Raw genomic sequence first — 15,526 nt, forward strand, 5'->3', positions numbered from 1 at the left:
CTGGGGAGCTGTGTTAGGGCCCTGGTGCAGCTTGTCCAGGCTGACTCACTAGAGAGGGCAGCCTGGATTTTGCTTCAGGAGTTGGTTTTTGTCAGTACCTTGTTCCAGATTCCCACAGGCCCCTGAGAGAGGGTTGTTAGAGCAAACAGCAGGATTGTTGCTGGACAGTGGAACATGAGGAACCTGGGGAGTCTTGCTGGCTGATGAACTGCCCTAACACACTGCAAGTTGTATGTTACTGGGAGTTGGAAATTCAGGGCTAATTCTTGCTGAAGGAGGTAACGCATGTAATATGTGTTTAGGTAGGAAGGTAGTGATTAATTAAGGGCACTCTGATTTTCCTTGTGTTATTTAGGGTTTTATAGTGGCAACTAGAATGAGAAACAGGCAATCTAGAAAATGCTATGAAGGTTTCCAGTGCTTTCAACTCTGAGCATGTGGAGAAAGCAAACAGGAGTTCTGAGGAGGGTGCATTTATGGGTGAATTTTGCTCTGGGTAATGGCAGGAAAGGAAAACATTCATTTTGGATGTGAAAAAATTCTCTGCAGAGAAAAAGGGTTAAAAGTTTGAATATTCTTTTGGCATATGAATCTTGTTTTCTCTGAGAGATTTTTGTGAATAAGTGATCAGTCTTACCTGTGTGATTTGCCTATAAGTACATCAGCACTTCGATGCAGATTCCAGTGCAGAACATCTGTCCCAGAAGATAATTTTTCTGATATTTTTGTTGTGCTCTTTTTAGATTTATTTCAAAGTTCAGACAGAGCTATTTCCTGTTGAGACAACTTGAACAGTATCTGGTAGCAGGTTCCCTAATTGGGGGTAAGTCAATAAATATTCCATAAACACGAGTGATCAGGATACATGTAATGGAACTTGGAGCTCTACATTGAAAGATAGGCTTGATTGTCTCCTATCTGTTTGCAATTATTATACTTAAAACTTACTAAAGAAAAGTTACTGGCATAGAAAGATCCCATTTTTAGAGGGATTGGTAGGTATGTAATTTTTTGCCTTAAAACTTCAGGGTGATTTCTGACTGTTTGAGTAATTACGTATTGTGGTGCTTTGGAAGAATCTGGAATTTGCTGTGGAGAATTCCAGCTTTTTAGTCTGGAAAGTTAATATCCTTCTTGCTCTGCTCAAGAATGTGCTTTATTCAGGTCCGTCTGTGCTTCTGGATGTGTCCTTTAACTGTTAAGGGTTTTTTTCCTTTGGCTTTTGGGGATATTTTCTGTATAAGAATGCTCTGAGGATTTTAACAGACCAGATTCTGATTGCATTCCTGCATTTTGGTAACTGTAATCTGCTAAAGGAGTTGCTGAGTTTAAGATTTGCTGGTGTTAGCAGATATGTTCTTTTAATAGGATTCATGTGATTTTTCCCTGCCCCTTGCCCAAGGCAGGAGGTGAAAGAACAAGTAGGATACAATTTGGTGTGGGGTTCAGGAGCTTTTTGTCATGCTCCCTGTCCTTGTAGCAGTCCAGTGTTTTGGTCACAGTGTAGTCTTTGTAATTACTCAAATACAGATTGTTTTACTCTAGATTGTTGTGGTTAGTGTTGTGTAACTGAATGGCAAAATGGAACTAAATTCTGTCAGGTGCTGGACAGAAAGACTTTGTTTAGTGTAGTGCTTTTCAGAAAAGTTCAGGACAAAAATGCCAGGGTGAGCTTTTGTTTGTCTAGATATGTGGAAAAAATAGGGGGGAGCTGGTTTAGTCTAGAACTTACTACACAGTTTAAGCACTCACTGGGAGCTGGCAAGGCACGACTGGAGGGTCTTGATTTTTTTTGGCTGCGTGTTGGGTTTATGTGGCAAGGTTTTGGTATCAGAGGGGCTACAGGGGTGAGAAGTTGCTGGAAGCTTCCCCCATGTCCAGTGGAGCCAGTGCTGGCCAAGGCTGTGCCCATCAGTGACAGTGGCAGCACTTCTGGAATAACAAGTTTAAGAAGATGAAGAAAACTGCACAAGAGCAGACAAAACAGAGTGAGAATGTGAGGGAAAGAACTCTGCAGACAGCAGAGTCAGAGGAGGAGTGGGAGGTGCTGGAACAGATTCCCCTGCAGCCTGTGAATGAAGGCCATGGTGGGACAGCTGTGTCCCTGCAGCCCTTGGAAATCCATGGTGGGAGAGGATGATCTGCAGCCCTTGGGGGATCCCACACTGGAGCAGTGGATGCCCAAAGGAGGCTGTGACTCCATAGGATGCCTGTGCTGGAGCAGGATCCTGGCAGGACTTGTGATCCTGTGGGGGATCCACGCTGGAGCAGCGTGATCCTGAAGGATTCCCACCATGGGAGGGGTCCACGCTGGAGCAGCCTGTTCCTGAAGGATTCCCACCGTGGGAGGGATCCACGCTGGAGCAGCCTGTTCCTGAAGGATTCCCACCGTGGGAGGGATCCACGCTGGAGCAGCCTGTTCCTGAAGGATTCCCACCGTGGGAGGGATCCACGCTGGAGCAGCCTGTTCCTGAAGGATTCCCACCGTGGGAGGGATCCACGCTGGAGCAGCCTGTTCCTGAAGGATTCCCACCGTGGGAGGGATCCACGCTGGAGCAGCCTGTTCCTGAAGGATTCCCACCGTGGGAGGGATCCACGCTGGAGCAGCCTGTTCCTGAAGGATTCCCACCGTGGGAGGGATCCACGCTGGAGCAGCCTGTTCCTGAAGGATTCCCACCGTGGGAGGGATCCACGCTGGAGCAGCCTGATCCTGAAGGATTCCCACCGTGGGAGGGATCCACGCTGGAGCAGCCTGATCCTGAAGGATTCCCACCGTGGGAGGGATCCACGCTGGAGCAGCCTGATCCTGAAGGATTCCCACCGTGGGAGGGATCCACGCTGGAGCAGCCTGATCCTGAAGGATTCCCACCGTGGGAGGGATCCACGCTGGAGCAGTTCATGGAGGACTGTCCCCTGTGGCAGGGGACCCCATGCTGGAACAGGGGAACAGTGTGAGGAGTCTTCCTTCTGAGGAGGAAGCAGTAGGAGAGACAAAGTATGATGAACTGACTGTCATCCCCACTCCCCTTTCCCCTGCGCTGCTGGTGAGGAAGGAGGTGGAGAATTTGGGAGTGAAGTTGAGCCTGGGAAGAAGGGGGTAGTGATGGAGGGAAGATGTTAAGATTTATTCTTATTTCTCATTTTCTTACTCTGATTTGATTGGCAATAAATTCTTTCTTCTCTCCAAGCACAGTTAGTAATTGCTTGTGATGGTAACTGGTGAATGATCTCTCCCTGTCCCTGTCTCTCCCAACCAGCCTTTTGTTGTGTTTTCTCTCCCCTGCCCAGCTGAAGAGGGGAGTGACAGAGGGGCTTTGTTGGGCACCTGGTGTCCAGCCTGAGTCAACCCCACCACATGTAAAGGTTTTTTTTTCCTCCAGTAGGATTCTTAGAGATGCCTTACTTTGAGCATGAGGGTACCGCAGAGATGCCTGACATTTAGAATTTAGAGATAGTTGATCAGTCTTGCCACTTGGTAGACAAAGGAGACGAAAACCCAAACTGCTTATCTTTGATGGGAGTAATTTAGAAGCATATGAGCAGCATACAGTCTGAGCAAAAATGCTTCTGCTGTTTCAGTGTGTGCCAATTGAAACCTCAGTGGACACGTTGTTAAGATGTATGGCCATATCTGCTTTTTTACAGCCAAGAACAGCCAGACAAAGATTCATGTGTTGTTCTTCAGACTTTTATCCTGCTATGTAGTTTCCATCAGCAAACTTCCCTTCAAATGAAATCTTGCTTAGACTAAACTTGCTAACCATACATGGAGTAGTAATTATAGTTCATGTAGAAGCAAAATGTAGATGCATTAACGAGTGTCTGGCTCTGTGTCTGTGCCAAAATCTTCAGTCTGTCAGTGGGTGGACAAACGGGTGTCATCTCTGTTATCACAGTTGTTAAGGGAAGGGAGCTTAGTGAATGGCATCGTCGCTGAAGTATCTCATTCTCAACGAGTTTCCTGAATTGCTTTCACTATTAGACAAGAGCCAGGACTGTTCCTTTTTTTGCATTTCAGAGGAATGAAAGAATACAGTGCTCAACACTATTCCTTGCTTCGGGCGATGCTTTGGCAATGGGAACAGACCGAAGCCTTAAATGCACTGCGGGTTTAATGGCTTAGTGTTTTGGGAGTCTGGATGCCAAGGAGTCCTTTTGAGCGACCGAGTGGCTTTCCTTTGTGTCTCGGTTTCTTAGTTCTTTTTCTGAAACCCTCACTTTAGAGTTGTTTACTGTGCAGGTTAAATATGCTCAGTGCCAGAGCCCTGTGTGTACAGGTGACTGATTTTTCAGTTATCAGTCAGAGGCAAACTCAGTTGCTTTGCTTCAGAAAGGAGCTTTTCAAACAGTTGTTCACTTTGAAGCTTTTAAAACTGTAAACCTGTAGATTATGTGATAATACAGGCAGTAGGTTATATTTTTAAAAAAAATACAGCCATATGGAGATATGAATATATCGTTTTGTGCAGATTTAAAGGCACTCATACAGTTTTTTCTTTTAATTTTGATTTTAATCTCAGAGTATATTTGAGAAGCATTGCTCTTTAAATGAGGGGGAAAGGGCCTGTAGAGGAAGTGGCTGTACCAAAAAAGGAATGCTATGTTAGTTGCTGAGCCCAGCTGAAAAACTGAAATAGCTGGGCTTACAGCTGGCAGTGAAATTACATTGGTAAGCAGGATTATCCATAGATCTACTAGTAAAATAAAATAAATGACATCCCACTCAGCTGAAATCTGTTTCCATCTGCGGAAACTGGCTTTGTGTTTGCCCACAACATTAGAGTGCAGTGTGCTGACGTCCAGAGTGAGATACAAACTGCCTTTTAAAAGTAACACTCAAGCTTTTAAATTTGAAAAGCCATGGAATAATTGGGCACATCCTTCAAGTGTCTTGTATGGGTACTGTTGAAATACCAGGGCTGGATGTGCCTACGATGTATGGAGTAGGTGTTGCTGGCAGCTTTGGGGTGTCAGGAGGTGTTGACTTCTAGAATCATTCTTTAAAGAAACTGACTATTAAAATAGGGGTTTCTCAAACTCCTGATTTGACCAGTTTGGATGCCTTGTTTATTAGCAAAGTCCTGTGGTAGTCTTTGGAAATAATGTCTTGTAGAAAATGAAGGCTCTGGGAGTAGTTGCTTGAGAAAAAAGTAAATTGGGCTACAAGGTTTTATAATTCTTTCCTGGGTCTAACACTGCAGTCAAGTTTGTGGTAACATCATGGAAACTTCTGCAGTGCCTCTGTAGGTAGAACAATGAATTTGAAGCTGCCTGACAGTGATAAAACATTCAATTTCAGATATTTACTCCAGTAAATGTCAGCTGTTTGAGTTTAAATCTTACATGCTGGAACTTAAGGGCAGATGATTGGGAAGGGAAGGGAAGTTCTGGCCAGGTGAGAGTTGGTCTCTTCTCCCAGGCACTCAGCAGTAGGACAAGGGGGCATGATGGGCTCAAGCTCTTCCAGGGGAAATTGAAGTTGGAGAGCAGAAAAAAATTATTTCCAGAGAGAGTAATCAGGCATTGGAATGGGCTGCCCAGAGAGGGGGTGGATTCCCCATCCCTGGAGGTTTTTCAACTGAGATTGGCTGTGACACTCAGTGCCATGATCTGGTAAAGGGAGTGGAGCTGGACCAAGGGTTGGACTTGATGATCTGGGAGGTCTTTTCCAACCCAATTGATTCTATGATTCTATGATTCCTTGGTTTTTGCCAAGTATAACATTGTGGTGAAATAGAAATAGAGAGCTCTTGCATTTGTCAAGGAGATGGCCAGTACTGCTGTTCCATTTCTCACAAAGAACTGTTCCCTAGTCTATGGCCAGACTCCCACTGGGAAGTGCTGTGTTGTACCCAAGCTGTGTTAGAGCAGGTCTTTGTCCTGACCCTGCTCTCAGAATGGATTGCCTGCCTCCCTCTCACCCTGCTCTGCACTTGGCTTTTGATGAATTTTAGCAGCAGTTGCCTGTCTGATTAATCCCACCTACCTCCGTTTCCAAATGCTGCTGTGGCACAGGTCAAGCAAAAGGACATGAAAATATGTAATTGATAGTGTTGTCTTTGAAATGGCTTTTGGTGTATCTTCTGGTAATGTGATGGAGTTGATGACTCTGCTACCTGCTGATAGTTTCAGAGGCTCTGTAAGGGTGATAGCACTGCCAGGGTGGAAACAGGCTTGTGGTGGGGACAGACTGCAGGACTGGTTTTACTGGTAGCTGAACCAGAACACAAACTGGTTTCACGTTATCTGTTATGGGCGTGCAGCCTTTTCTGTTCGTGTTGTTCCACTTTTGTGTATCATGAAACTTCCTCCAAGGAACCCATAACACTGTGGGTTTGAGGTTTTTTTCCCAAGCCAGATAATGGGATTTTTTTAAGTTGGCTGCATTGCTGTAATGATGTATTGTCACTGTTTTGCCATGTACAGTATAACAGATCCTGAAAACTCCTTTTATTTTCCAATAGGCTGGTGTTTGGGATGCTGTATCCTGCATATTACTCATACAAAGCTGTGAAGACAAAAAATGTGAAGGAATATGTAAGTCCCATTCCTTTTAATGGTTTCATTACATGCTTTTGCTGCTGACATAAATCTGTGAAAGTTTCCTTATGCAGTGCAATAAATCATATATGATTATCTTAGTGGGGCACAACTGTATGAACCCAGTGGTAATGCTGTGATTTTGTTTGAAGGGCTGAAGTTAAGGTGTCTCAGACCCTTCGTAGTTTCATGCTGAAACATGTCCCAGCACCCTATGCTGTATATGGATATTTTTAGGGGGATTTTTCACATGAACCTTAAATCTTGGCTGCATTTGAGCCTAGTGCCCAAAATAATGCACTGCCACTCCTGAACTGTAAGCAATGACTGGTTGATTCTTGGTGACTAGAAGAGTAGCAGCAGTTTGCCAGGAAATAGAGCTCAGCAGGGGACTCAGAAATCTACCTGAGAAAAGGGTCTCTTTCTTCAAAGAAGAGGAAAAAATGTAACCAGGGAAGGAAAAAAAGATTTGGTTAAGGTGACAGGGAGAAAAGTAGAACAGACAGAAGAGAAAGATGGAGGTAAACACAATTATAGCTAGTGCAGTTTTGAATTAAGCTATTAAATTAATCACTTGTCAGTGTGAGCAATGATGACAACCACGAGAATGTTACCCAGTTGCAGTCACAAGGAGCTTTGGTCACTGAGGTACTTCCCTCTTTTAAGAGGCCATCTGACTTGGTTTGTGCAGCTGACCTGTGCTCTGTCCTCGATCTTGGCCTTAGCTGGGCTGCCTGACTCAGTGGGGAGGCTGCCAGTTCTCCAAGTCAGCTGTGACCCAAGGCTGCTGGCTAGGGGTGATGTCTCACTTTGTAGCTGGAGTAGTAGAATGTAGTAGGTGTTCCTGTCCTTGAATGTCTTAATTTAGTCTGATCACTCCATCAGGGCTGTGAAGTGGACGTCATATTCTGTGTCCAAGTAGCTGGAGCTGGTGCCTGCTGGAGCTCATCTTAGAGGAGAAAAAAATCATAAAAACTAAGAGAAGAATTCCCTCTATCTTTTGTTTAGTTCACCCTGTCAGGAAGGTCTATAATGCATAGAATTTATAATCTGCTTTTTCTCCGTGCTCCTTCAGAACAGAGGAGGCTGAGTCTAGAATCATAGAGTGGATTGGGTTGGAAAAGACTCCGAGATCATCAAGCCCAACCCTTGGTCCAACTCCAGTCCCTTTACCAGATCATGGCATTCAGTGCCACGGCCAATCTCAGTTTAAAAACCTCCAGGGACGGGGAATCCAGCCCCTCTCTGGGCAGCCCATTCCAATGCCTGAGGACTCTCTCTGGAAAGAATTTTTTTCTGCTCTCCAACTTCTATTTCCCCTGGCAGAGCTTGAGCCCATCGTGCCCCCTTGTCCTATTGCTGAGTGCCTGGGAGAAGAGACCAACCCCCATCTGGCCAGAACTTCCCTTCAGGGAGTTCTAGACAGTGCTGAGGTCACCCCTGAGCCTCCTCTTCTCCAGGCTGAACACCCCCAGCTCCCTCAGCCTCTCCCCACAGCATTTGTGCTCCAGTCCCTTCTCCAGCCTCGTTTCTCTTCTCTGGCCCCACTCCAGCCCCTCAATCTCTTTCCTCAACTGAGGGGCCCAGAACTGAGCACAACACTCAAGGTGTGGCCTCACCAGTGCTGATCACAGGGGAAGGGTCACTGCCCTGGGCCTGCTGGCCACGCTCTTTTTTTTCCTGCTGAAATGAAGGAAATGTCTAACTCAAGAGGTTACTGTTGTCTCTTGCAATATGTTTTCTAGAGAGAAGACATGTTTGTAGGATGCTGAGATTTTTTTCTCATCTCAGTTACCCAGTTAGCTGTGACAATGTCTTTCTTGGGCATCCTTTTTTTTTTGCCCCCGACATACCTGTCACTTAGACCAACTCCTAGAGTAGGACCTGGAATCTCCAGCTCTTTACTGTGACTTTGTGGTCTTTCAGCAGTTCCAGAAGTTGCATTTGCATACAAAATGTTCATGGGGCCAGGATAAATGAGACCCATCACAGAGACATTTATTCATCAGTAAATTACCACTCCATTGCTGGTTGGGTCCAGGGTCCTGGTATGTCTTAGGGATGATCCATGGCTGTCCTTTTCCCAGCTGGGTTGTTTTCTCTCACAGGGAGAGTGTTAAGTTTATCAGCCTTCCACATGGCTCGGGTCTGCTGCCAGTCACCCTGTGGCCCAAGCTCAGCTTCATTTCCAGGGTTACCTGTGGCTCAGGAGCCAAATGTGTTTGTTGCTGGATTAGAAGAGCTTTGTCACAGTGAAATTTTTTTACTTGGCCGTTGCTTCCACCACTGAAAGCAAACACAAAAAGAACAGACATCTTGACTTGTGTAGGTCATGGTATGGCAAATTGTTCAAAGATTATGTCTGGAAGGAAAAAAGTGTTGTGCTGATTGTAGTAATTTACAAGACTCATGGACTTAATGCTAGAAATTAGGACCTGTGCCTTTGAGGAGATTTATTTGTTCTTGTAATTACCCTGTTTTAATGGGGTTGACTAAGATATTTGAGAAGTTCTTTCACTGTATTACACCAAAGCACTTGTAATAAGCATCTGAAATGTAGTTTAGAAGTCTGAACAGACCAGGCTTCTCAAATCGTAGCTTCAAAATCCTGACTTAAAAGAATGTGTTCACCCAGAGCCAACAAAGATGAGCTTAACACTTGGATGGTAGGGAGAAAAAAAAGCTCAACCAACCAAATCTGTAATCACCCTTTTAACATGAAAAGTAAAACTCATTCAAAGCTGCTGTAACTTCATCTTTTTAGATGATAATCTTCTGGGTAGTTTAAAATCTGACCTTCAGCTTTTCATGTTCCTTTTTTTTGTGTGGAAACAACTTGAAGTCTCTCAGGTTCATTTGTCAATGATAGTTTTGGTATCTAAAGCATTAGTTGTACTAGAACATGATTTGATTTGTGTTTTACAGATTCTCTGCCCAGACCTCAGCAGGACTCCTGGCAGATCTCATGTGCCCTTCTGCAAAGCATTTCTTACTGTTCCTACCACCCCAAGAGAAATCCCACTTTTGCTGTTTCCCTAATTGAATAGTTAGATGTCAATTTAATAAAGAATAGCATGGATAAAATATATTGGGGAAGAAAAATTCTGTCTTGCATGGCATCCTAAAAGTGGCATTGGGTTATGCTTAGGTTAATGGGGCAAGGTTGGATTTAATTTTATTTTTATTCAGGTGTTGACTGTGGTTCATGGAAGGGTCACCAGTCTAAATATCACATGGCCTGTCAGCAATGACTTCAGCTGTTGTGTAGGTTTGTCTTAGTTTATTCAAGCCTGAAATATCTAAATCCTCTGAGAGACTGAAGTGAAGAATGTCATCACATGACTGAGTTTCTTTTCAAATTGAAATGCAGAAAAGCATTTCAGATAAATGGGTCTCAAGTTCTGACAGAGGCAGTGGTTTGAAACCATAATGCAGAGCTATGAAAAAGGCAGCAGTGTATCATTAGGTTTTGAGTACTCATTTAAGCCCACTTCGAAAAAAGATGGTATTAAAAGTGAAGATTAAATCTAAGCCATGTCCTCTGTAGGAAAGTGTGTATATATATATAGATATAGTCCTCCTGAGAGAGGACTGTCAATTTGGGACTCAAACTAGTCTCTAACAATTGTGGTGGGTTAGATGTTTTTTTTTCTTTCCTTTTTTAGTTCTTAAATAATCATGTGGTGTCTGTTTTTTATTCTAGCATATATAGATAGTGCTGGAATTCAAAGAACACATGGATGTTCAGTTAGTACAAATAACCACTGGTGACTTGCACTGACCCATTTTGGCAATACATTGCATTTGGCAGCTGATATATATCTTAGAGAACTGCTCCTATAGTGTTTATTCTGAAAGATGTAGTCAGCTTAGATGACCAAATTTGAACAAATGCTCAAGAAAAATGAGGGATTTATGTAACTGTTATAAACCAGAGCTGAACCCTGTATTTTGAGAGCATTGTTTGATTTCAAAGCCATGATATGTAGTGTAAACCTTAAAACAAGCAAGAAGACATATATAGCTGTAAACTCCTGAGGATGAAGATTATTGCACATGAACTTTTTTATTAATAAGAATTTTGTGGTTCTCACATGTAAATAGAATTAAATTTCCATGAAAATGCTTTTTTGCTGCCTTGCCTTGGTGTTAATACCTTGTGTTGAGCACACACAGGTGTCAGTGGCAGTGTGGGGGTGAGTAACATGTGCTGTGAGAGGAAAGCAAGGGCTGCCTCGCCAGTGCTGACTTAGGTGTGTGGTATAAACATACAGGTGAGTGTGGAAGGGATGAAATGTCCTGTAGAGCTATGGTGGGAATTGCACTTCATACTTAGGATAATCTGCTGACTCTTGGCAGTGTTTAGTTCCCTCTAAAGCTTTGCAGAGGCAGAATGGACTCTGTGAATCTAGTCCAGGTGAGGTGCTGACCCTGATGAACCAAACATTTCACTGAGCTTGTTGCAGCTGCCACCAGTTCCCCTTCAGAACAGAAATCATTCAGGACCTTTTTATAACTTCACTTGAAACCTGGTTTATCCGGACCGAGATACTGTTGATTGTCTTGCTTTGACAGCTGTGAACAGACTGTACAGTATATTCTGTGTAAAGGTGACATCAGAATTCTTACTGAAGACAGTGTTTTCATTTTCAGGTTCGCTGGATGATGTATTGGATTGTGTTTGCTCTTTACACAGTCACTGAAACAATAACTGACCTAACAGTCTCTTGGTAAGAGCCTGCTTTCTATGAACTCTAGGTGAAACTATTTATTTCTGATGTTCTTTGATTTGTAATTACTTATTTTGTGTCAAGAAGTTGTGCTTGTTGGTAGCCCCTTTTCCAGGCAGAGGTCTCAGTGCATGTGATGAACAGCATCTGTTTCAAGTTTGCTGTATAGTGAAGTAGGGACTGTAACAATTCCACCTTTGCTGTAGAAATTGGAGGGAAATGGAACTGTTAAAAGGATGGACTAGAATTTCTCTGTGCAGGAATATATAATGCAAAGCAAGTATATTAACAGCTTTAATTTCTAACAGTAGTCAATTAAAAAATTAAATCCGTAAATCTATAACTCACTTAAATTTTTGTAATCTAATTTCTTGTATGTGAAGAATCCTGTATTCTAGTCTGTAATTGTTTTTTGCAAAGATCTCTTCATGATTAATTACTGTGCATTTCCTTACTGCAGTTGTTGGCTTTGTGTAACCTCTTAACTTGTCTGTAGGTTTCCATTGTTGGCTTTGTGTAACCTCTTCACTTGTGTGTAGGTTTCCACTGTACTATGAGCTGAAGATTGCTTTTGTTATCTGGCTCCTTTCCCCATATACTAGAGGGGCAAGCTTAATCTACAGAAAATTTCTCCACCCACTGCTTTCTTCTAAAGAAAGGGTAAGAAATAACTTCTCACATTTTTAATGCCTAATATGGAAATACCATATGCTGAAATGCTGTTGCTGGATGCACAATAAAAGCAGAGCAGTGTTAGTGTTTTGCCAGGCAGCGTGGACTTGGACTAGCAGAGCCAACTGCACGTGACTGTATGTGCTTCTGTTTAACCTGCCAGAGCAGACAGTGTCCTGCTCTCTATTGGCATGAGAGCCTGGTGTTCTCTGCTCCACTTAGAGTCATAGAATGGATTGGGTTGGAAAAGACCTCCGAGATCATCAAGTCCAACTCCAGTCCCTTTACCAGATCATGGCACTCAGTGCCATGGCCAATCTCAGGTTAAAAACCTCCAGGGACGGGGAATCCACCCCCTCTCTGGGCAGCCCATTCCAATGCCTGATTGCTCTCTCTGGAAAGAATTTTTTTCTGCTCTCCAACTTCAATTTGCCCTGGCAGAGCTTGAGCCCATCGTGCCCCCTTGTCCTATTGCTGAGTGCCTGGGAGAAGAGACCAACCCCCACCTGGCCAGAACTTCCCTTCAGGGAGTTCCAGACAGTGCTGAGGTCACCTCTGAGCCTCCTCTTCTCCAGGCTAAACACCCCCAGCTCCCTCAGCCTCTCCCCACAGCACTTGTGCTCCAGTCCCTTCTCCAGCCTCGTTGCTCTTCTCTGGCCCTGCTCCAGCCCCTCAATATCTTGGTGCACTTCAAGGAGCTCAGTTGAGTGCAAGTGATGCAGTTTGACCTTCTCCTGCAAGAACATCTGCAGAGCGCTCTGTGCAGAAGTACAAACACAGCTCTACTAAAAGCTATTCATGTTACTGTTCTTCTCTAGCATAACCTAGTAATAACCCTCCTCAGGATGACTGACATCAATGGCTTTTCTGCTGTGCAAACTGGTAGGATAAAAGGGGAGACTTTTTACTATGGTTTAAGGGAAGATCAGTCTGCAACAGTAAAGACATTCATAATGCTCAGTTGGTTAAAACTTGGTTGTAATAATGCCAAGGTCAGGGGTTCAATCCCCTGTGTGGGCCATTGACTTAAGAGTTGGACTCTGATCCTGGTGGGTCCCTTCCAGCTCCGAATAGTCTGTGATTCTGTAATGCCAGAGGATGTTTAGCTTTAGCCAAGGTAGGACAGAGCCGCAGCTCTGCTCAGCTCTTTTTCAGCATCCTGCTTGGATGTGTGCAAAGAGCCATCAGCAAAGGTGTGAAGACTGCCACTGAGAAACCTCAGTCCAAAACCAGACATTCCTGAAGGTCTGTGCTAGGCTTGGCCCTTCTTAGGCAAAGCAGGTGACTGACATGATGGCTGCTGATGGGAACAGTAAGGGCATTCTGAAAGTGGAGCTATGAACTGTTTGCAGCTTGGTAAGCTGAAGGGATACTTCCCTGTAGTCTGTGAGCTGTTGGGAAGTACCTTGCAGCCTTGATCTCCAACTCCAAATACTTAATCACAGCTGGGGTTAAACATCATGACTGTATTGTCCTTGGTACTTAATTGTGTCACAGCTCGGGCTTTGGAGGTTCTCTGTGAGCTGGCTCTACCTTTCTAAGGAGCTCTGTGATTTCATGTTATTTCTTAACAGACTTTTGTCTGACAAGTTAAGCTTATTCTCTGTAAGGAACTTGCTGTGTAGCTGCAGTGTTTTGGAGCTGGACAAAAGTGATCTGTTTTATCTTCTTGTTTGACCAGGTATGATCCTTTCTAAATGGGAGTTGTAATGAATGAAGCACCATTGTACATAGACCAGAGTAACTATCCCATAAAATACCTTCTTGAACACTTTTCTTTTACTGATGAAAAAATAATACTGTGGAGTAACTTTGCTCTCTTATGAACAACCTTCTAAAATGTAAATATGTTTTGCTTTTAGGAGATTGATGAGTACATTGTCCAAGCCAAAGAAAGAGGCTATGAGACCATGGTGAACTTTGGAAGGCAAGGGTTGAATCTGGCAGCAACTGCTGCAGTGACAGCAGCTGTAAAGGTAACTTTGTGCTTGCATTAATTGCTTTTTGATTCAAGCAGTGTAATTGTACTGAGGATTTGCCATTCCTAAACAAAAAGTGAAATTCTGAAGGTGTAGTGAAAACCTGGAATACAGTTAAGGCTTGTAGCCCTCTACTCCTCCTCATATGTTGATTAGGTAGCAGTTATTTCTTGGATGATAGGAATCAGTTTACTCTAATTCAAAAGGTACTATGCAGTTTTCTGAGCAGGCTTTTGGTAAAGATGACCATTGTTTCTTTTCTGTCTGTTCTGCTTTCTTGTTGGTAAACCAACTGTTAAAAGGATTTCTGGCTTTTCTGCTGTTTTTCTTCAATCAACTTGAGGTAACTCCACATCTGAATGAAGGCATGAAAGATTTACTACCATTGATAGACAGAAGCTGCCTTTACACAATTAACTTGTTTGCAACTTGTTGAGTGAATGAGTAAATTAATACACTAAGCAGAGCTTGCCTATTGCTGTTTAGCATACACTGCTTTGTCATGTGATTTCCAGTAAATCCTAAAGTAACCTGTGGTTCTTCTTGGGTTACTACCTTTGTACAAGAACTTACCACCTTCAGTTGTATTTCAGAGGGTTCTGTGTCTAGGAAAGCAAAATGCAAGCTCAAATGTAAGACTCTGAGCAATTTGTGTCCCACTGAAAGGAGTGTAACTTCAGACAATGTGTATTCTACCTAATAGCAATTTAAACCAAAACACCAAAAACAGTATGGAGAGAAAAAGTTGTACATCCAAGTTGAATGATATTTTTAAGGCAATCAGGATTAATTTCTTCCTGAGAATAGATTAAATATTGTGTTCATTGTAACAGCACTGAAAACCTGAACACTTCTATAAATCGAAGACATTTCTATAAACTACAGTTTCAAGTACTGTCTCTAAAAGATTTGGAAAAGCAGCCCTGCATATCTTGTTTGTTCATTTTCTTTCTTTCTAAAGATATATGTGGGTGCTGGCATAATCACTTGTTTTCAAATATGATCATAATGAGCCTAAATACTGAGAATGTGATTAAATTTGATCACTGTGGGGTTTTTTTTGTTATTCAAATTCTTAGTATTGCCTTGAGACATGAAATAATTTAGCATGAAATAGAGTGCACCTCCAAAGGAATAAAGTATCCAGAGTGAAAATAGGTTATTTAAACAAACCAAACAAACAAACCCCCAAAGTGCTCTACTGGGAAAAAGTAAGAACTGTGCTAAATGCTAAAATGCAAATTCTTTCCAAGCAGCAAATCCTAATTTAATAAAATGTGCACCTGTCAGGATACTTATGCTCTGTGTGTGTTCCTCATGTTTGGCTACAGTTGGATATTTCCTTGTTAATCCTTATGGGGTTACAGAAATATTGTAAAATAACACAAATATCTCCTCCCACTTTTTTCTGAAATGATGAATAACTTTTTCCAAAGTGTCTGTCTTTAGATATCATTGCTATTCAGCTGTGACTGGCAAGATGCCTACTCTGTTTGTTAAAACTTGTTAAACATGCTCATGAATATTGTGCAGAATTAGTTCAGTGCAGATGAGATAATTGGGCAAAACAACAACCACAATGCCAAGGACCTAAAATAGCCATGA

The 15,526-nt window shown here is 42.9% G+C and overlaps 1 protein-coding gene across 2 annotated transcripts in view; it reads left to right on the plus strand.

Annotated features, from left to right (window-relative positions):
• Positions 1–15,526, plus strand: part of REEP3 (receptor accessory protein 3) — a 38,746-nt gene that overhangs the window by 10,064 nt on the left and 13,156 nt on the right. Inside the window, exons 1-5 of one of the 2 annotated variants that reach the window (XM_071563244.1) lie at positions 6,465–6,537; positions 9,466–9,808; positions 11,194–11,270; positions 11,810–11,930; positions 13,805–13,918. In XM_071563244.1, the coding sequence (XP_071419345.1) occupies positions 11,203–11,270; positions 11,810–11,930; positions 13,805–13,918 (303 nt within the window). In that variant the 5' untranslated portion in view covers positions 6,465–6,537; positions 9,466–9,808; positions 11,194–11,202. Of the gene's footprint in view, positions 1–6,464; positions 6,538–9,465; positions 9,809–11,193; positions 11,271–11,809; positions 11,931–13,804; positions 13,919–15,526 lie in introns of those variants that run through there. The other variant, XM_071563243.1, reaches the window with a different exon arrangement.

The sequence above is a fragment of the Pithys albifrons genome, chromosome 9, assembly GCF_047495875.1.
Source record: "Pithys albifrons albifrons isolate INPA30051 chromosome 9, PitAlb_v1, whole genome shotgun sequence".
Lineage (NCBI taxonomy): Eukaryota > Metazoa > Chordata > Aves > Passeriformes > Thamnophilidae > Pithys > Pithys albifrons.